The sequence below is a fragment of the Lithobates pipiens genome, unplaced genomic scaffold (assembly GCF_037356315.1).
Source record: "Lithobates pipiens isolate NorthernLeopardFrog02 unplaced genomic scaffold, aLitPip1_a1.2 Scaffold_23, whole genome shotgun sequence".
Taxonomy (NCBI): Eukaryota; Metazoa; Chordata; class Amphibia; order Anura; family Ranidae; genus Lithobates; species Lithobates pipiens.
Window position 1 is genome coordinate 232365969 of NW_027507785.1, and position 22873 is coordinate 232388841.

Consider the following 22873-nt stretch of genomic DNA (forward strand, 5'->3'; position numbering starts at 1 on the left):
TCCATATAAATTCTGCCTAACACTTTGCAAAAGATGCATTCTGAAGGCATTGTGTGTTACCTTACTACTCAACCACACATAATGCCTTCAGAATGCATCTTTTGCAAAGGGTTAGGCAGAATTTATATGGCATTATGCCTCTTGACCTAAAGTGTTATTGTTTAACACCACAAAAATGCTGGTCAACATACAATAACACTATGTATTGTAATCATCTTTGATTGAATTAAATACATAGTGTTATTGTAGAGAGTGCTGATTGAGCAGTATTTATGTGTCGTGTTACTTTAATTCTAATGCAAAACATACCTGAGGAGGTAACAGTTTTCAAGAAGGAGGCGGAGCCATATCCACAAAAGCACTGCTGCTCGAGTCTGAACTGCTGCTCAACACTGTTTGCAAAAAAAAAAAACACAAGTGGCAAAAAATACAAGGTAACGCTTTAGGGCATGAGGCATGAAAATGCCATATAAATTCTGCCTAACACTTTTCAGAAGGCATTGTGCAACAATGTGTGGTACTAACTAACCTTACTACTCAACCGCACATAATGCCTTCAGAATGCATCTTTTGCAAAGTGTTAGGCAGAATTTATATGGCATTATGCCTCTTGACCTAAAGTGTTGTTGTTTAACACCACAAAAATGCTGGTCAACATACAATAACACTATGTAACTATAATCATTGATGATTGAATACATAGTGTTATTGTAGAGTCAGAGTGCTGATTGAGCAGTATTTTTGTGGTGTGTTACTTTAATTGTAATGTAAAACATACCTGAGGAGGTAATAGTTTTCAAGGAAGGAAGCAAGGAAGAACCAAGCCCACCAAAAGCACTGCTCAACACTGTGGCTGTGCAAAAATATGGCCAATACAACACTGAAGGCAGCCATGAGCCATCTCAACATAAATACACTAATACAGCCCAACAAGAACACAACACAGTCATGACAAGTGCAAAAGGTTGGGGGCCTGTGTTACTTCCTCCATTACAATGCTATATTTTAGCATTGCAATGGAGGAAGGTTAGCATATCAACATGCTCTGATGTTAGGCTTGCTCTTTTTTTAGTCACAATGTTGCCAGCAACTGAGAAAAGCCTTTCAGATGGGGTTGATGTTGCAGGCACAGACAAGTAACTCTTTGCCAGCATGGCCAAGATGGGAAACCTCTTTTCATTTTCCTTCCACCATTTCAGGGGATTTTCTTCCTTTAGAATAGCCTGCTCACTGAAATACATGTGTATCTCATTCCGCACAACTTCACTGTGGGTTTCTTGATCTTGGATGTGACCAGTGTCATCCTCGCCATTACTGTGGTGGTCATCTGAATCTGAAGAACAGAGACACTTGCCTCTTCTCAGAAAATTGAATGTCTGCACTGGTTGACCGTTGTTCCTCACATCGATGTTGCGTTTGCTCTTCCTCGTATCTTCTTTTCACTTCAAGAGCAAGAGCTTGGACCTTGAGGTGAACTTTTAAACTGTCCTCTGCTGGCAGGAATTTTAGTTTGCGGAATCTGGGGTCCAGGGCTGCTGCAATAAGACATATATTTTCTCCACCATCATCTCTGAATTTAGTTTCCCGCTCCCATCTTGATGTCATCTCCTGTGCAGCAACACTTTGGAAAGCTTTGACTGCTGCTGTCTCGCAAATTGTGCTCTGTATGGATTTCTGGAGGCCCTTTACCAGAGGAGGTAGAGCAGAAGCAGTCACATAGGACTCTCCACTCAAGAAAACAGTAGCACACTCAAATGGCTTCAGGACTTGTTCCACTTCCTCAAATAAGCTCCACTGATCATGTTTTAAATCTTGGAAGCGCTTCCCTCGTGGTGCGACATCAGGATCGGAAAGAGTTGCAGTCACAGGCCACCTCTGTTCAAGCAGGCGGCTGATCGTGTGTAAAGTACTGTTCCATCTTACGGATACATCATTTATTAGTGTGTGCTCAGGGGTACCCAATTGTTGCTGCTTTGCTTTAAGCTTTGTAGTGGCTAGCTCACTTTTTTTAAAATGTTCCACAAGGCACTTTGCAGCCCTCAGGGTCTTGCTGATCTGGGGATCCCTCAGGGCATGGTTGACAACTAACTGCAATGTATGACCAGCACACCTGAGAGAAGAGATGCCATGCTTTTCTTCCAAAATACGCAGAGCAGCGACAACATTTGCTGCGTTATGGACAACTACATTTACATTGGCCATGGATATCTCAAACTTTTCAGCTGCTTTTTCCACCCAGTTAGCAATGTTTTCAGCTGTGTGCCGATCTTCAAGTGGCATAGTGGTCAGATTGTACGATGTAAGATTCCAGTCTTCATTGATGAAGTGGCATGTGACACCCAAGTATGCCTCTGTGGCAATGCTGGTCCATGCGTCTGTGGTGAGAGCCATTTTTGATTTCACATCTTTGAGTGATGCTTTCAATCTTTCAAAATTCTCCTCATATTTCTTCTCCATCAGCTTAGTGAAATGGGACCTGGAGGGAAGTGTGTATCCTGGGTAAAACGTGTTGATCATCTCACGAAATCCTTGACCGTCTACAATGGAAATTGGTCTCATATCTTTTGCAATCATGTTGAGTATGCTATTGGTATATGCAACGGCCATTTGGGGTGAGCAAACAGCGACAGCCTTTTTATGGAAGAAGAACTCCTGTACACAGCTTTGCCTCTTCCTGAGAAAAAAAAAAAAAAAAAAAAAGACAATAATAATTAACATTTAGGAACCTGAACCAAGTTTAACCAACATGAATGCTCAATGCTGCTAATAATGTACTTGTACTGCATATTTAAAAGAGGGTACGGGTAGTGTAGTAAATGTCTGTCTGCAATTAAATTATTATATTGTTGCTGCTCTGTGTATTGGAAGAAAAGCATGGCATCTCTTCTCTCAGCTCATACATTGCAGGAAGTTGTCAAACCATGCCCTGAGGGATCCCCAGATCAGCAAGACGGCTGCAGTGCAAAAAGTGCCTTGTGAATGTGAAACATTAAAAAAAAAAAAAAAAAAAAAAAAAAAAAAAAATACATGAGATGGCCACTAAAAAGAAATTAGCAAAGCAGCACAGCAACAAATACCCCTGGCCCCTGAGCATGCACTAATAATGATGTATCTTACTTACTAGCAGTAGCAGCATGAGCATATAAAATATATTAATAAATATTGACCACAAATTACTCCCAAAATGAACAAAATACTAGTAAGTAAGTAGTAAGTACTTACAAAGATGGCTCGTCCGTTTGAGGCCGTAGTGCGCCAGGATGTTTTCTTCTGAGGTGCTCGTGCATCGCAGTAGTGCTGCCGTGGTACGCCAGTTCGGTTTTGCAGAGGGAACAAAGGACCATTTTATCTGGCCTCTGTTTAAAGAATTCCCATACCTTTGAAAGTCGTGGTCTGGATTTTCGTGCTGCATCGGAACTTTTTTCCCCATTCCCGGGAGTGGGAGTGGGAGCAGGAGCAGCAGCTGCCGCCGCCATTACCGCCATTTACCCGCGAGATGACACGTGCGTGACGCGTCGACGCCATTTACGCACGTCGACGAATTTTCTTAGTCGACGTAGTCGATTACGTCGACGCGTCGTGGCAGCTCTAGTATCTTCATAGGTCCCATCTCGCTGGCGGGGATAGGACCGAGGCAGACCCTTTCCTTTTCCTCCCTTCCCTCCTCTATTCTTCCTGGTTCCTGATCTTCTCTTACTCTGCTCTATCCACTCTTTTCTTCCCCCGCTTTCTTTTTATTTGCTTGGTACAACGTTGTCTGACTGATGCATCTGGGGACCTTGCAACCTAGCAGTCGCAGTCCCATTCGTGAGAGGGTGGATGCTCTTCGTGTTAAGCTGGTAAGCTTAGAACATATACGGTTATTTACTTGTGAGCTGTTAGATCTTCTATGTCTTTGGCCGTGTACTATAACTTCTGCAATCCCTGCCTTATTTTGCACTAAATATTGTATGTGCCAGGCTTTCTATTATTGTTTCTCTGTTATCTGCTTTTTTTTCCATTCAATAAACATAAATTAAACAAAAAAAAATTAAAAAAAATGTCTGGTCAAGCATGTGGTGCCCAAGCGGCTGATGTTTTGGCCACGCGAGATACGCTTGAGAAATATGTTGCAAATAGCAGCGGTGCGATCTGATGCACTCGTCTCAAAAAAGGCCCACACCAAAGAACTTTTAGAATAACGCGGTAGCGCCCTGTACAGGCCGAGCTCTGCGGTGTGATTCAGTCGGTGTGCTGCCCCTAAGCTGGCTCCCGGAGGGCATCCTACCTCGTTGGACATGTGCCTCCTCCTCCTCCTCTCTCCTACCAGGCACCCACGTGGAGTCAGTGCCCTCATCATCCCCTCCCTCTTCATCGCTGGAGCAAACCTGGCAGTATGCTGCAGCTTGTGGAACATGACTGCCAGATTGCTGTCCTCCTTGAGCATCCCCTCTCTCTGCATTCACGCTACTGCCTTCCTCTAGCTGAGTATCATCATCAGAACCTACAAAACACTGGGCATCCTCCTGGAGCATGTACCCAACACTGTGCTCAAAGAGTTCAGGAGACTCCTCAGGAGGACGTGGTGGGTCTAGGGAAGGAGTCACTGATGATGACATTGAGAGGAGGGAAGACGATGCGTTGACAGCTGCTTTGCTAGTACCCTGAGCCTGGGTAAGAGAGGATGAGGAGGATGAAGAGGGCTTGGTCATCCACTCTACCAAGTCGTTGGCATGTTGCGGCTCAACATGTCCAGCTGCCGAAAAGAAGGACAAGCGTGTCCCATGGCCACGTGCTGATGATGACGATGCACCGCGCCCACAACCAGCACTGTTGTCTCTAGACACAGAGCCTGCTTGCCCTCTTATCAGCTCGCGCCTGTCTGCCTCTCCTTGCTGGCCTTCCAGACATGGTAATGGCCTGAAGGGAGATGGGAAAACCAGCAATTGGGCTGGAGGCACACACAACACCCACTAACTCCTGCAGATGGCAGATGGCTCCATTAGAGAAGAGCTATGTAGGTGGATATAACGGTGTATACTGGGTTCAGGTCACGCAGAATCTCCTACAACTGACTGCAAGCTCTATTAAAAAAGAGAAATATAGCTAGCTATATAGGTGGATATAGCGGTGTATACTGCGGTCAGGGCACGCAGACAACAACCACTACAGAAGAGCAAGAATGCAAAAATCGGTCAATAACGATCGGTGTATACTGTGTTGAAGGTACACAGAACACCCACTAACTCCTACAGATGCCAACACACTACACAAGGCCGTCGCGCTGGCGGCCTTATATAGTGTGGGGCATGTACTACACAGCCTGAGCTATGAATGGCCACAGGCATCCTGCCTGTGGCCAATCATGGCTCTCCTTGCTGCTGGCGCTGTGATTGGCCACACATGCGGGGTCACAGTGCATGCTTGGCCAATCATGAGCCAGCAATGCACTGCGATGGCGCAGTGCATTGTGGGCCGTGAGCGCCACACGAATTTGGCGCGAACGGCCGATAACGTTCGGAATTCGCCGAACGGGCGAACAGCCGATGTTCGAGTCGAACGTATGTTCGACTCGAACACGAAGCTCATCCCTAGTCCCTACCCTTGGGGAGCTCACAATCCAAGGCCCCAATTCATATACTAGGGCCAATTTTTGGACAGAAGTCAATTAACCTACCTGCACGTCTTTGGAGTGTGGGAGGAAACTGGAGTACCCAGAGGAAACAGACGCAGGCACAGGGAGAACATGCAAACTCCAGGCAGGTAGTGTCATGGTTGGGATACGAACCAGCGACCCTTTTTACCGCTAGGCGAGAGTGCCAACCACTACACCGCCCTTAAAATAAATATTATACATACATACACACATACACTTTTTTATAATTGTCAAAGTATTGGGACACACATGAACTTTAACAGCATCCCAGACTTAGTCCGTAGGGTTAAATATGGAGTTGGCCCACCCTTTGCAGCTATAACAGCTTCAACTCCTCTGGGAAGGCTGTCCACAAGGTTCAGGAATGTGTCTATGGGAATGTTTGACCATTCTTCACAAGACAGGATCTGTGAACATAATCCCTCAGACAGCCTGCAGAAGAACCATGGGTTGTGGCTTCAGCATTCCTGCCACTCAGGTTGACCAGCAGCCTCCGCCCCACCTAGACCTCCCTCTGAGGTAGACTGGACCAAGAGCTCTTCATATATAAATACAGGTACCCAGCATTCCTTGGGGTACATCTCCTTTTAATTGGCCAGTGCTGTATGGACATCCATGCTCTCATCTGCCAGCTTTCCACCCACTGTTCACTATGTCATTACTATTGGACCACTGTGGACATCTCCAAAACAGCATGAGGTGCACCAGAGTACACTGAGCAGACTGTCAAACAATCACAGCCTCTGTTAGACAGCACTAGGGATGAGCCGAACACCCCCCGGTTCGGTTCGCACCAGAACTTGCGAACGACCCCCGCGTTCGGTACGAACGTTAGAACCCCATTGAAGTCTATGGGACTCGAACGTTCGAAATGGAAAGTGCTAATTTTAACGGCTAATATGGAAGGTAGTGTCCTAAAAAGGGTTTGGGGACCTGCCTCCTGCCTCAGGGGACATGGGTCACTGCAAAAAAAAGTTTTAAAAACGGCCGTTTTGGCGGGAGCACTGATTTTAATGACGATTAAAGTGAAAAAAAAAAAAAGTGAAATATTCCTTTAAATATGGTGCCTGGGGGGTGTCTGTAGTATGCCTGTGAAGTGCCACGTGTTTCCCGTGTTTAGAACAGTCCCTGCACCAAATGACATTAAACGGAAACACCATTTAAAACTGCTTGCGGTTTTAATGTTATATCTGGTTCCTGCAATATGGTTGAAAATCATTGAGAAAAATGGCATGGGTAGCCCTCCCTGCCCATTACCAGCCCCTTTAGGTCTTGTACGCATATTAAGGGGAACCCCGTACCCATATTAAAAAAAGGAAATGCGTGCGGCCTCCAGACCCTATATACTCAGAACAGCAGTATACAGGCGGTGCAAACAAGATAGGGACTGTGTAGGTTTGTTGTGTTAAGTTGAATCTGTTTGTAATTTTCAACTGGTACATTTTTAAAGTGTAGCTCCAGTCAAAAAAACTATTTTAAAGCTTTTTGGAAAACATAGGGAAGGGTTATCACCCCTGTATAATTTGTTTTGTCGTCCATCTTTTTTCATCTCACTTGCTGCTGTCTCCTTGCGTTTGAGATGTTTGTAAGTTGGATGTTTGAAAGTAGGGGCCTGCCCTATATTATAGCGGTATGTACTGGGTACAGAGCACGCAGACAGCATGCACTATCTCCTAACACTACTGACTGCAAGCTCTATTATTAACCACTTGACCACTGGGCACTTAAACACCCTTAATAACCAGACCAATTTTCAGCTTTCGGTGCCCTCACATTTTGAATGACAATTACTCAGTCATGCAACACTGGACCTATAGGAAATGTTTGTCCTTTTTTTCACACAAATAGAGCTTTCTTTTGGTGGTATTTAATCACCTCTCAGTTTTTTTTTTTTTTTTTTGTGCTATAAAAGAAAAAAGACCGAAAATTCTGCGAAAAAATGAATTTTTCTTTGTTTCTGTTATAAAATTTAGCAGATTAGTCATTTTTTCTTCATAAATTTTGGCCAAAATTCATACTACTACATATCTTTGGTAAAAATAAGTACAAATTGGTGGATATTATTTGGTCTTTGTGAAAGTTATAGAGTCCACAAGCTATGGTGCCAATATCTGAAAATTGATCACACCTGAAGTACTGATGGCCTATTTCCTTTTTTTTTTTTTTTCCACAAAATTGTCATATTATCAGGTTATTTCACACACACAGCATATGCATACCACAAATTACACCCCAAAACACATTCTGCTATTACTCCAGAGTACGGCGATACCACATGTGTGAGACTTTTACACAGCGTGGCCACATACAGAGGCCCAACATGCAGGGAGCGCCAAGGCCAATTCTGACATTTCTCTCCTACATGTAAAAATCATCATTTATTTGCTAGAAAATTACAGAGAACCCCAAAACATTATATATATATTTTTTTTTAGCAAAGACCCTGGAGAATACAATGGTGGTCGTTGCAAATTTTTATCTCACACGGTATTTGCACAGCAATTTTTCAAACGCGTTTTTTGGGGGGAAAAAACAGTTTTGTGCTTAAAAAACAAACAAAAAAAACAGTAAAGTTAGCCCAATGTTTGCATAAAGTGAAAGATGAAGTTATGCTGAGTAAATAGATATCAAACATGTCACTCTTCAAAATTGCCCATGCCCGTGGAATGGCGCCAAACGTCGCTACTTAAAAAATCCCCATAGGCGACGCTTTAATTTTTTTTTTACTGATTACATGTTTTGAGTTGCAGAGGAGGTCTAGGACTAGAATCATTGCTCTCGCTCTAACGTTCTCGGCGATACCTCACATGTGTGGTTTGAACACCGTTTTCATATGTGGGCGGGGCTTACGCATGCGTTCGCTTCTGCATGCGAGCACATGGGCGCTTTAATTTTTTTTTTTTTTATTGTTCATTTTACTTTATTTATTTTAGTTTGACATTTTTTTCCCCAAAAATATATTTTTGATCACTTTTATTCCTATTACAAGGAATGTAAACATCCCTTGTAATAGGAATATGGGGTGACAGGTCCTCTTTACAGTGAAATCTGGGGGTCAATATGACCCCACATCTCACCTCTAGGCTGGGAAGCCTGAAATAAAAAATAAAAAAAAGATTCTGGCTTTGATCGTACTGGCGAGTTGGTAGAAGCACCGGAGGGCGGTGAGGGGTGGGGGGCGTCTATGGCTGGGTATTTCAGGGTATCACCGAGTATGGCTGGGTATCTCCGAGTATGGCTGGGTATGGCAATTTATGGCAGGGTACTGCAGAGTAATGGCGGGGTACTGCACTGCAGAGTAATGGCGGGGTACTGCACTGCAGAGTAATGGCGGGGTACTGCACTGCAGAGTAATGGCGGGGTACTGCACTGCAGAGTAATGGCGGGGTACTGCACTGCAGAGTAATGGCGGGGTACTGCACTGCAGAGTAATGGCGGGGTACTGCACTGCAGAGTAATGGCGGGGTACTGCACTGCAGAGTAATGGCGGGGTACTGCACTGCAGAGTAATGGCGGGGTACTGCACTGCAGAGTAATGGCGGGGTACTGCACTGCAGAGTAATGGCGGGGTACTGCACTGCAGAGTAATGGCGGGGTACTGCACTGCAGAGTAATGGCGGGGTACTGCACTGCAGAGTAATGGCGGGGTACTGCACTGCAGAGTAATGGCGGGGTACTGCACTGCAGAGTAATGGCGGGGTACTGCACTGCAGAGTAATGGCGGGGTACTGCACTGCAGAGTAATGGCGGGGTACTGCACTGCAGAGTAATGGCGGGGTACTGCACTGCAGAGTAATGGCGGGGTACTGCACTGCAGAGTAATGGCGGGGTACTGCACTGCAGAGTAATGGCGGGGTACTGCACTGCAGCGTAATGGCGGGGTACTGCACTGCAGAGTAATGGCGGGGTACTGCACTGCAGCGTAATGGCGGGGTACTGCACTGCAGCGTAATGGCGGGGTACTGCAGAGTATGCACTGGTATTGCAGAGTATTGGCAGGGAATTGAGGGGTTAAATTCGGTGAGCAGCGATGTGGGCACTGCAGATGCAGCCCACATCGCTGCTGACACCGATCTCTTTCCCCTCCGCTGTACCGATCGGTACAGAGAGGGGAGGGAGGAACCGGCGTCATAACATGACGCCGGTTTGTTTACAAGTGATCACTCCGTCATTTGACGGAGCGATCACGTGGTAAACGGCCGCTATGAGCCGTGATCCGTGATCAAATGACGGAGTGATCACTTGTAAACAAACCGGCGTCATGTTATGACGCCGGTTCCTCCCTCCCCTCTCTGTACCGATCGGTACAGCGGAGGGGAAAGAGATCGGTGTCAGCAGCGATGTGGGCTGCATCTGCAGTGCCCACATCGCTGCTCACCGAATTTAACCCCTCAATTCCCTGCCAATACTCTGCAATACCAGTGCATACTCTGCAGTACCCTGCCATTACTCTGCAGTACCCCGCCATTACGCTGCAGTGCAGTACCCCGCCATTACGCTGCAGTGCAGTACCCCGGTCACGGATGCTCTCGAGTGCGCGCCCCAGGGGGCGCGCGAGAGCAGAATTCTGGGAGGCCATTAATTAACGGCCTCTCAGAGTTAAACAACCGCCCTGAAGCCGTTAATCGGCAATGGGCAGTTGTTAAGTGGTTAAAGCTAGATCACTAGCTATATAGGTGAGGTGAATATAGTGGTGTATACTGCGGTCAGGGCACAGACAACAACCACTACACAGCAGCAAGATAGGAAATCAGCCAAAAACGATTGGTGTGTAACTGTGTTGAAGGTACACAGAACACCCACTGCTTCAGATGCTAACACACTACACGAGGCCGCCTCAAAGGCGGCCTTATATAGTGTGGGGCGTGCACTACACAGCCTGAGCTATGATTGGCCACAGGCAGGATGCCTGTGGCCAATCATGGCTCTCCTCGCTGCTGGCGCTGCGATTGGCCAAGCATGCGGGGTCACAGTGCATGCTTGGCCAATCATGAGGCAGCAATGCACTGCGCCACCGCAGTGCATTGTGGTCCGCGCGCCACTCGAATTTTGACACGAACGGCCAAAACGTTCGGAATTCGCCGAACGCCCGAACAGCCAATGTTCGAGTCGAACGCACGTTCGACTCGAGCACGAAGCTCATCCCTAGACAGCACATAGATTTCCCTAGCTGTCTCCCCGTTAAGCAGAGATACCAAAAACTACACTTACACTAGCACTCACTTGGGGGGGCGCTACATCATAAACAAAATTCCCGGTTTGACGTGAACGCCCCCCATATATTCATAACAAAAAAGTAAGCGTTGGTCCTGCCAAATATCTGTAACACTATAGGAGCTGCTATTTGATTGGGCCTGCACTCTGCTATTATATCCAATAACTTGGCTCGATCCCCTTGACACAGCTGTGTGCAATGTTGGCGTGAAGCCAACAACAAAAGGATAACCCCCACAATGTACAATATAATAATAGTGTACCTTTATCATTACCTGGGTATCCGATGCTCCACCTAGAAAAGGAATAACGCTTCGCACCAATTGTACGCAACCAGAAATGTTTTTTTTTTTACTGAAACTGGTATAAAACAGTAATTCCAGTATTTGCACTGTCGCACAAAAGTAATGCAACAGCACAATGGGTATTCACAACAGTCTTTACATATAAAGTTGTCTTTGATGACACCTGAGAGTGCATCTCCAAGTGGGACTAGTGCTCACAGTGACAACACTTTAACTCTAGGCACCTTCCCACTACACCTAGGTTACCACTGGGGTATAAAGTTATCAATATAGTACAACACAATTACTAGGGAGCTCCCCCTACTTTATGACGCCATCCCTCTTACTATAAAATAGGATGCAAGGCCTTGCAATGAAAGATGCAGTCTTTTATTCTTCTGCTAGCCATTTCTGTTGTAGAAATTGTAATCCAAACAAGGTTTGTTGTAGGGTGAGTGTTAGAACTGCCCTTGGTGTAATTGGTTCTGAACCGCACAGTGTCAGTAATCAATGAAATGTAGGCTTGAGGGCTGCTTAAACTCAGTCCTTTAGATAAGATCTCCTCTGTGGGACTACAGGTCCCAGTGACACTGTGCTTAGAGTCTAGGTGTGAAAAAGTGCGTTAATAACCATGGGCGGCAGCCCTCTCACCCAATCAGGCCTGAAGAGTAAACAACTCCGCTCCGGTTGTCGCAGTCTTACTTCAAGCCAGCCAGCGCCGTCACACCATGCCGCAAAATGAACTGGGACTCTGGTGGCTCCGACCGGTGTCTCTGGATCCTTCCCGATCTGATCCCAGTGTCTTTCCAACACACAGGTGTAAAGCAGAGTCGCTGGCTGTTCTGCTCCGCAGTTGGTATAGGCCGCGCTCTCTGGAAACTTCCGCACAGGTCCTTGTAGGCAGGCCACGTATCCAGAAAGAGAAAGAAAATGGCTGTGTGTGTTTTATATCCTACCCAGCATGCAATTCAGTACTCAGTGTTCCTGGGTAGGGCACTTGGCATTCTGGGTAGGTAGGTCATTGTAAAATGTAAACAGTCACTTCCTGTTATATTTCTAATACTCTTGGAACAGAAAATAATTGAAGTCCATTTCACATTTAGTCCACTAGATGTTGCCAAATACTAAATTATTACACTGCTCATTAGATTAACTTTGCATTACATTAGCAAGCAAAAATACCAGTGCTACATATAAAATACATGTGCTGCCTATGCAGTGCCGAAGTGTTATTAACCCTGTCTGAGTTCTTTCCTGTTCTGTAATAAACACCTTCCCCTAAGATTATTGAAAAAAAAAAAAATATACAAATCATGGCTAAGTGCATGGATTGCAGAGATGTACTGCATGTGCCCTCACACCACCTCTTCATTCTTGCCCAGACTAAAAACACAAAACTTTACCCGTAATTCTTGGGATTTCATCACAACCGACACCTGTCCTCTACGCCAGAGGACCTTGGGGTATGAGAAGGGGGAAGTCTGGCTTTGGACCACAAGGTGCCTCAACTCCTAAGGCCTCCCTACAGCAACAGAAGCAGACTACTGTGCGCCTTACAAACATAGTGACACAGACGGCCCCTACAGATCAGTCTACCCTGGAGGAGGACCACTTCACAGCCCTCATGCAGGCTATTACCAGCTGCAAAACTACCCTGACAGAAGAAAGTCCATCTTCTGCACGCTGACTTTGGGCTTATGCGGAGAGACCTGGATAGATTCCAGGACCGACTGGGAGAGGTAGGGAGAGGGGTTGGTGAATTGGAAGATGACCAAAGGGTGTCAATTCACATTTTACAAGTTAAGATGAAAGATCTGGAGCTCCGCACTGAAGACAGCGAGAACCTCAACAGACGAAACAACCTAAGGGTAGTTGCCTGCTGGAGGGACAACAGCCCACTATCTTCACAGAACATCTCCTCCACACCTTTTTCCCCAGAACACAGTTCTCCCCTCACTTCATTGTGGAAAGAGCCCACAGGATGCCAGCGGTGCGGGGCCGACAGGGTTCCCCACCATGCACCTTTATATTTTGGCTCTTGAATTTCAGAGACCTGGATCTTATCCTTCATGAGGCGCAGAAGATTGAGGAGCTTCATTTTGAAAACAAACTCATGCTCTTCCTGGACTACTCTGTTGAAACACAAATGCTCCGCAGAACCTGCGATCATGTCAAGGCCTAACTTTGCACACGAGGAATGAAATACAGCATGCTGTTCCCTGCATGCCTTCAAGTTGTGGACGGGGAATCTACAAAAGTATTTTGTCTCCCCGAAGGATGCCTCCCAATGGCTTGACAACCTAGAGCACAGCAACTATCTTGTGCCATTCACCCTTTGCCTATTCAATTTCAGTTTTGCCCCTGCTGGGAGACTGCCCCCGCCATTTTGGGGCCTGTAGTTTGCACATGGTGCACTTTCCTTGGATCTGTGGCTGGTTGCACTCAGTCTGCACCAGTGATTGCAGGATGACAACCCGATAATGTGCTCCCACCATCGCTGGGCTCCTCCGGGCTCCCCCATCCCTCCTACTTTCCTGTCTCTGGAGGATGGCTGACCAGTCTACGTCTTCCTAGAGGACTGAACCGAAGACAGTGACAGCCATTCCACTTGCAACATGGTCAACCTCCTTCTGCTGGGACCAACAACCTAGACTCTTCCTCTGCTTGAACAAGTGGGATCTCCCCATCTATACGTTCTTGTGCTTCGGACTCCTGATCTTTTCAGCTTCCTCTAGGTTCCCCCTATTGCACTCTGTTCTTGATGGGTGAGCCTCAGGGACTTTTCTCCAATTATCAGGCACAGATGGCAACATGTATACTGGGGACAGACTGCACCACATTCTACTGTGTTACAGGCAACTACATTTTTGCCCCTAGAGTACGCTAGGTGTTTTATTTTATTCTTTTTACACAACATAATCCCATTTTGGTACTGTTATTTCTATGCAGATATTTTTAGCTACTGGCTGCGGACCGAGTAGATCACATGGTCCTAACTAGGGATGAGCTTGGTGTTAGAGCCGGACATCGGCTGTACGCACATTCGGCAAATACCGAACATTATGGGCCATTCGCGCCAAATTCGTGTGCCGCTCACGGCCCACAATGCACTACGCCATCACAGTGCATTGCTGGCTCATGATTGGCCAAGCATGCACTCTGACCCTGGATGCTTGGCCAATCACAGCGCCGGCAGCGAGGAGAGCCCCGATTGGCCACAGGCAGGATGCCTGTGGCCAATTATAGCTCAGGCTGTGTAGTACACGCCCCACCTTGTGTAGTGCTTCGGCATCTGCAGGAGTTTAGTGGGTGTTGTCTGTGTGCCTTGAGCGCAGTATATACCTGTATCTACCCTTTGATGCTGTTGTCTAATTGAGCCATCAGCCATCTACAGGAGTTAGTGGGTGTTGTCTGTGTGCCTTCAGCGCAGTATACACCTGTATCTACCTATATTGCTCTTCTCTAATTGAGCCATCTGTAGGAGTTAGTGGGTGTTGTGTGCCTCCAGCACAATATACACTACCCAATTGCTGGTTTTCTCATCTCCCTGCAGGCCATTACCATGTCTGGAAGGCCACCAAGGAGAGGCAGACAGGCATGAGCCAATAAAAGAGGGCAAACAAGCTCTGTGTCTAGAGACAACAGCGGTGGTCGTGGATGTGGTGCATCGTCATCAGCACATGGCCATGGGACACGCTTGTCCTTTTCGGCAGCTGGACGTGTTGAGCTGCATCATGCCGAAGACTTGGTAGAGTGGATGGCCAAGCCCTCTTCATCCTCTCTCACCCAGGCTCAGGCTATTAGCAAAGCAGCTGCCAACGCATCCTCTTCCCTCTCAATGTCATCATCAGTGACTCCTTCCATAGACCCACCACGTCCTCCTGAGGAGTCCTCCGAACTGTTTGAGCACAGAGTTGGGTATATGATCCAGAAGGATGCCCAGTGTTTTGTAGGCTCTGATACTCAGAGGAAGGCAGTAGCGTAAGCGCAGAGAGAGGGGATGCTCAAGAATTACAGCAATCTAGCAGTCATGTTCCACAAGCTGTAGCATACTGCCAGGTTTGCTCCAGTGATGAAGAGGTAGGGGATGATGAGGGCACTGACTCCACCTGGATGCCTGGCAGGAGGGAAGGGGGAAGGGGGAAGGGGGAAGGGGGCACATCTTCCATGAGGCAGGATTGCCCTCCGGGGGCCAGCTTAGGGGCAGCGCACCGACTGAATCACACCGCAGAGCTCCGCCTGTGCAGGGCGCTGCCTCTGAGCGTTATTCTAAAAGTCCTTTGGTGTGGGCTTTTTTTTGAGATGAGTGCATCAGATCGCACCGCTGCCATTTGCAACATATGTCTCAAGCGTATCTCGCATGGCCAAAACATCAGCCGCTTACCTCAAAGACCCACACCAAAGAACAAAGCGGACCTCTCCTTGCTCTCCATCAGCTGGGATCTCCAACCCCACTGAGAGGAAGGTGTAGAATTAGGTGTGTCACAGCCAAGTACTTGCGGGCACTCTGCTAGCAGTACACCCACTTTCGATTGTAGCAGGCAAATTTCCCTGCCCCAGCTGCTGGACCGTCGAAAGAAGTCCACTCCCAGCCATCCACATGCCCAGCGGTTGAATTCTAGCTTGGCTAAATTGCTAGCATTTCAACTGTTACCTTTTCAGTTGGTAGACTCGGCCCCCTTCCGTGAGTTTGTGCAATGTGCGGTTCCTCAGTGGCAGATCCCCAAACACCACTTTTTCTCACGGAAGGCGATTTTGGCTCTCTACCGGCATGTGGAAGGCAATGTCCTTGCCTCGCTGGACAGGGCAGTCAGCGGTAAGGTGCATATTACCGCTGACTCATGGTCCAGCAGGCATGGACAGGGACGTTACCCGTCTTTCATGGTCCATTGGGTCACTCTTCTGGCAGCTGGGAAGGATGCAGGAGAAGGTGCAGTAGTGTTGGAGGTTGTTCCACCACCATGCCTCCAAAATGCTACTACTGGTTGTGACACACCTCTCTCCTCCACCCCCTCCTCCATGGCTTCTTCTAGTGCTCTGTCCTCTGAACCAGCGGTGCTCCGTAGGTGTTCAAGGGGCTACGCAAGTACGCAGGCAAAACAATGCCATGCTGTGCTTGCGTTGGTTTGTTTGGGGGACAGGAGCCACACTGGGGCAGATATTTTGTCAGCTCTGCAGGGGCAGGCTGAGAGGTGGTTGACGCCACGACAGCTTAAGCCAGGATTGGTGGTTTGCGACAATGGCACCAACCTCCTCTCCGCCAGGGACAACTGACCCATGTGCCCTGTGTGGCTCATGTCCTTAACCTGGTGGTGCAGCGGTTCTTGGGCAGGTACCCAGGCTTACAGGATGTCCTGAAGCAGGCCAGGAAAGTCTGTGTGCATTTCCGCCAATCATTTAATGCCTGTGCTCGGCTGGCTGAGGTCCAAAAAGGAGTTGAACCTGCCCAAGAACCACCTTATATGTGACATGCCCACTCAACGTTGGCCATGCTGCAGCAGCTGCACACACAGCAGAGGGCCATCAATGAGTACCTGTGCGACTATGGCACCACGACAGGGGAGCTCAGTTTTTTCTCACCACGCCAGTGGGGCATGATCAGGGATGCATGCACTGTCCTGTCACCATTTGAGGAGGCCACAAGGATGGTGAGCAGTGACAGTGCATGCATCAGTGACACTGTACCTCTTGTCCACCTGTTGGAGCATAAGCTGTGTGGAATAATGGACAGGGCACTTAAGGCAGAACAGAGGCAGGAAGAGTAGGACTTTCTTGCCTCTCAAGGCCCCCTTTATCCAGACAGTGTTCCTGCTGTCCCACCCATCACACAGGAAGATGAGGACGATTGTGTCAGCATGGAGGTGAAGCCTGGCACACGGCATCAGCAGCAGCAGTCTTGTAGGGAGGATTTACAGTCCCAAGAAACCCGTGGACTTGTACGTGGCTGGGAGAAGGTAGCTGTTGTCCTTAGTGACCCAGGGGACTCCGGACCGTATGCCTCAGCTAACCTACGCTGCATGGCTTCCCTGATCCTGCAAAGCCTGCGGAAGGATCCTCGTATTCTTCGGATCAAGGAGAGGGAGCATTACTGGCTGGCCACTCTGCTTGATCCACAGTACAAGGGTAAGGTTGCGGACCTTATCTTGCCGTCGCAGAGGGAGCAGAGGATGAGACATCTCCGGGAGGCCTTGCAGAAAGGTCTGTGCAACGTGTTCCCAGAGACTGGGAGGTTACAAACTCCTGGTCCTGGACAACGTGTTGCTGAGGCTTCGGTCAGTCAGAAGGAGCGGTGGAGAAGGTGGCCGTCTGACCAATGTGTTCAGACAATTTTTTAGTCCGCAGCCCCAAGGTATGATCGCTTCCAGCAACCATCGCCAGCGTCTGATTTACATGGTGCAGGAATACCTAGGGGCAAGGTCAGACTTGGTCATCTTTCCCACCGAAAATCCTCTGGCTTACTGGGTCTTGAGGATGGATCACTGGCCAGAGCTTGCACAGTATGCAATTGAGCTACTGGCCTGTCCTGCATCCAGCATTCTTTCAGAATGCACCTTCAGTGCTGCTGGTGGCTTTGTAACCGATCACAGGGTGCGCCTGTCCACCAACTCGGTTGATCGACTAACCTTCATAAAAGATGAATCAGTCTTGTATCACCACCAGCTACCAAGCACCTGAAGCTGATGTAACCGAATAATTTTTTTTGAAATATCACATCCCTTCAAGACTGCCTATGCTGATGCTGAGTGACTATCCTGTTATGTTGACTGTCTATCCTCTTCCTCCTCCGCTGATATCTTGGAAGAACATTTTTGGTTCTGGGTGATGCCACCAGCCCAAATTTTTCAGCCCCCGTTTAACAGGGGCGTGTAATTACAATTTTTGATGCAATGCTTTGCAGCAGGGCTCATTCCTACACTACAAGTAGAGTATCTAGGAGAGGTTGCAGCGTCATGGCACCAGCAAGCAGTGCCTAAGGCCCAATTTTTTAGCTCCTGTTTAACAGGGACATGCAATTACAATTCTTGATATAATATTTCACAGCAGGGCACGTCCCTGCGCCCACCGAGAGTAACTGAGGACTTACAGCGTTGTGGCACCAGCACCACCATAACCAAAAGGCCCTATTTTTCTACCACTGTTCAACAATGGCATGTAATTACAATTCTTGATATAAAAATTGTTCACAGCAGGGCTCTCCAGCGCCTACCAAGAGTCACTTTGAGGGCTTACAGTGTTGTGGCAACACCAACACCTTAGGCGCAAATTTCTGCAGAGCATATAGGGCAGGCCCCTCCTGTCAAACATCCAACTTACAAACGAAAGAGACAACAGGAAGTGAGATGAAAAAAGATGGACGGCAAAACAAATTATACAGGGGTGATAACCCTTCCCTATGTTTTCCAAAGATTGAATGTTTTCTTTTTTGTTCCAGTCTGGTGAATGCAGTGGTTCTCCTTTCTGATGATGCATGGTGTGCCTAGGACATGGACGAGTGGCTGTGTGAGGGTCGGGGGGGGGGGGGGGTGAGGAGGTTGCAGTGCTATTAATGCTGAAGATGGGACCTTCCACTCTGGATCACGGAATGATTCCCTATCCTACTGTTACTCCAAACATATGTGTTGTATGGCCCCCATAAAGACTTGTCTCCTGGAATGTCAGGGGTCTTAAATTATAAAAATCAAGTGCTCCCTGGTTATGGCATTTCTCAAACAGCATAACCCCCACATATGCATCTTGCAGAAGACCCACTTAGTGGGTAGAAAGAACGAGCCTTAAAAATACATTGGTGGAACGTTACTATCACGCTACCTACACTGGTTATGCCACGGGAGTTAGTATCTCGATACACAAATCCCTGACCTACAAACTCCTAGATGTTAAAACTTGGCCCGGAGGGCAGGTATGAGCTGCTACATGTAATAATTGATGCACTTGAGCTGTCGATCATGGGAATAGTCCAGTGAACGGCCAGCCTCTGATGATGGAGGCGTGGTTAAGCCTCCAAAATTTTCTGATTGGTCATAGCGCCCCAGTCTGACGCAGTGGCCTCCCTCGATGCTGAAAAAGCATTCAATTCAGAATGGATCTGTGGGAGGTCCTGCGTCGCTTTGGACCCAATTTCATCTCATGGGTCCAGGCCTTGTATAGTTCTCCGTTGGCTAGAGTACATACTGAATCGACCCTCTCCTCACCCTTCCAACTACACAGAGGCATGGGACAGGGATGTACCCTGTCTCCAGCCCTCTTCGCGCTGGCCACTGTGCCAATGGCGACTCTTATGTTCCTTGGAGGCAGTATGCGGTATATCCATAGGCCTTGTACAGGAGAGAATTTCTCTCTACGCCAGTGATACCCTTTTGTATCTGAGGAACGACAATGACTTACAAGGCCTTATCCATTATTGACACATTTGGTCGCTATTCTGGCATCCGCATCAACTGGAGAAAGTCAGTTTTATTCCCATTGTCGACCAATGTCCCACTACAGCAAGTTTCTCAATTTAAGTACTTAGGTGTCATAATACACAGAGATCTATCACAGTATATAAAACTCTAATCTGACCACGGTGGTCTCCTCCCTGTCGAGATGCTCTTTCTGGAAAACCTGCCCCTTACCCTAGTTGTCTTTTATTACATTAACCCTGCCAATTCTCCCTAAATCTTTGTATCTTTTTAGGCAGACCCCAATCCCAACAACTTTCTGTAATAAACTGGATAGCATAATGACCTCATTCATCTGGCATGGCAGAACACTCAGGATAGCGAAAAAGACACTGCAACTCCCGATCTTCTTAAGAGTCCTGGCCCTACCCTGCTTTATTAAATACTATTGGGCCAGCAATATGGGCTCAGTTTGAAATTAAAACCTTGAGAAACAGTGTCCGATGGTAGACCGCTTAGCTTTAATGACCTCAAAGGGGACTGGGCCTTGCCTCACAGTATGCCATTTAGATACCTACAGCGGAGTTAAGCATTCCATGCGCCATTAGGTTAGAGGTTCAAGACGTTGAAGCTTTACTGAGGGCCTTGGGGTCAGGTGGAGCTCTCTCTGCTCTTTATTCTATTCTGGCTGGACTTGATACCTCAAAGGTCTCCAAGCTAGCTTTGGCATGGCAAGCAGACATCCCCGAACTGGCAGATGATGCCTGGGAGGAGGACATCCAACAGTACATCCCACTAATGGTCTCAGCCAGAGACCAACTCAACGAACTGAAGTTCTTACACTGGATCTACTACTCCCCAGAGAGACTGGCTAGAATATACCCTGACAGATGACTGGCCTGCCACAGATGCAGCAGAGGTTGGCTCCTTTTTCCATGTAGTGTGGTTATGCCCACAGCGGAAGCCCTTCTGGGCGGGGGTGGTAGAGACTATAAACTCCATAGGTAAACTGAGGGTCCCCTGCGACCCAATACCCTTGCTAATGTGCATCTGCAACACACTAGAGGCCCCCCAATCTAAGAAACTATTCATATTCTATGCAGCTTTCTAGGAAAGAAATCCTTCTACAATGGAACAAGCCCCTCCCCCCCCCCACCCTTGGTCCAACAATTGCAAACTCTGATAGACTTAGCACTGCCTCTGTACAAGCTGACCTATATTGGACAAAATCGGCCAAAAGAGTTTGATAAACTATGGGCGGCATGGGTTCGTGAGCGTCAGCTACCTCTGGATTAGGGCTCAGAATGCAGCATTATAGATGATCTATGATATGTAGAAATACGAAGTGTTCAAAGACGGTAATTTTCCAATAAAGTGGAACTCTCCTTCCTTCCATGTGTCCTTTTCATGTGAGGTCTCATTAATTTAGGTAATATTAAGGGGTAGGGTGAGTACGAATGGTTGGGCAGACACATCTGATCTACACTGGTCAAGTAAAAAAAAAAAAAGTTTTTATTTTCAAAATTGTCATGCTTTTTTGTTTATAGCACAAAAAAAAATAACCCCCCCCCAACCACAGGTGATCAAATACCACCAAAAGAAAGCTTTATTTGTGGGAAATAAAGGACATCAATTTTATTTGGGTACAGCATCCCACAACTGTGCAATTGTCAGTTAAAGTAATGCAGTGACATATCGCAAAAAATGGCCTGGTCATTAAGAGGGTAAAACCTTCCAGGGCTGAAGTGGTTAAACCGTGAAATACAAGCGACAATTAAAAAATAAAACAAACATTGTGAACTTTAAGTGTATTTCCTTTTACATGTTAAAAACTACATTTGAAAATAAGTTTAATAAACTAGCATAATATCAAAAACAGCTGATAGAAAAATCTGCCATTGTAATGCCATTCTGAGAATCTTATCAGTGGCTCTGCTAGACCGCAGCTGTTGCTCATTATCAAACACAGATGAAAAGGAACACAATTCCATGTGTAACACACATACAAAACATCCTGAAATGTAATTTAGTTATTTTAAAAACATATATAAAAAATTGTGCATTTCTCTAATAATCTAGAAAAAAAAAAAAAAAAAAAAAAAAAAAAAAAAAAAAAAACACGACTTTTTAAAAGAAACTGTCAAAATAAGCCATACTTTAACACAAACATGCGTTGATCACCTTCTCACTGCCTGCTTTAACCTCTTGAACCTCTCCACTGGCATGCCACAACCATATGAATTGCACGTGGTTGCGCAATGCTGTAGAGTAATGGGGGTTTAATTTATGGCGTGGCTGCAAAGCATCGCAGCATGTGTACCCCCCCCCCCCCCCGGGAGCTGCCTGAATACAGGGAGCTATGACTCGACTCAGGTTCCCCCCCATAGTAAGCTGCTTGCTGTGGGGACACTGAACAGGAGGGAGGGGGGCAAGAAGAGAAGGGGAGGATTTGGGCTGTGCAAATCCACTGCAACAGAGGAAGTATAACAAGATTTTACAATCACTTTAATGTGTAAAGAGAACAATCCAGCTGAAGTGGGTAAACCAGTAAATACAGCGCTAGGATATAAATAGAGAGATAGATGTATAAAATATATACACTATATTACTAAAAGCATTAGGACTCCTGCCTTTACACATACATGAACTTTAATGGCATCCCAGTCTTTGACCGTAGAGTTCAATATTGCATTGGCCCACATTTTGCAGCTCTAACAGCTTCAAATCTCCTGGGAAGGCTGTCCACAAGGTTTAGGAGTGTGTCTATGGGAAGGTTTGACTATTCTTCCAGAAGCGCATTTGTGAGGTCAGGCACTGATGTGGACGAGATGGCCTGGCTCGCAGTCTCTGCACCAATTCATCCCAAACATTTGACTGGCCTGTACAGAGTCCTGATCTCAACCCGATAGAACACCTTTGGGATGAAGTAGTGTGGAGACTGAGCCAGGCTCTCTCGTCCACATCAGTGCCTGACCTCACATTCTGGAAGAATGGTCAAACATTCCCATAGACCCATTGTTAGACCTTGTGGATAGCCTTCCCAGAAGAGCTGCAAAGGGTGGGCAAACGCAATATTTAACCTTACAGACTAAAGACGCCATTTAACGTTCATGTGCGTGTAAAGGCAGGTGTCCCAATACTTTTGGTAACACACTTTTTTTTTTTTATTCATTATTTATAAATTTTTACCTCCTTCATAAGAAAGCTTTAGCTTGCTCTTAACACTTCTGTTCCCCACCACTGACAGTTCGATTTCTTCATGGGGCATGTCAGCAATGGTCTCTATGAAGATCTTTTCCAGTTCTTGTGCCATTAGCACAATATCATCTCCTGGCTGAAAGACACAATGTAGTCTACCA

The 22873-nt window shown here is 46.9% G+C and overlaps 1 protein-coding gene across 1 annotated transcript in view; it reads right to left on the reverse strand.

The window, feature by feature from the left end:
• The window catches only part of BRDT (bromodomain testis associated), a 273701-nt gene that overhangs the window by 224445 nt on the left and 26383 nt on the right, over positions 1–22873 (reverse strand). Inside the window, exon 4 of the mRNA XM_077452924.1 lies at positions 22704–22848. Within this exon, the coding sequence (XP_077309050.1) occupies positions 22704–22848 (145 nt within the window). The remainder of the gene's footprint in view (positions 1–22703; positions 22849–22873) is intronic.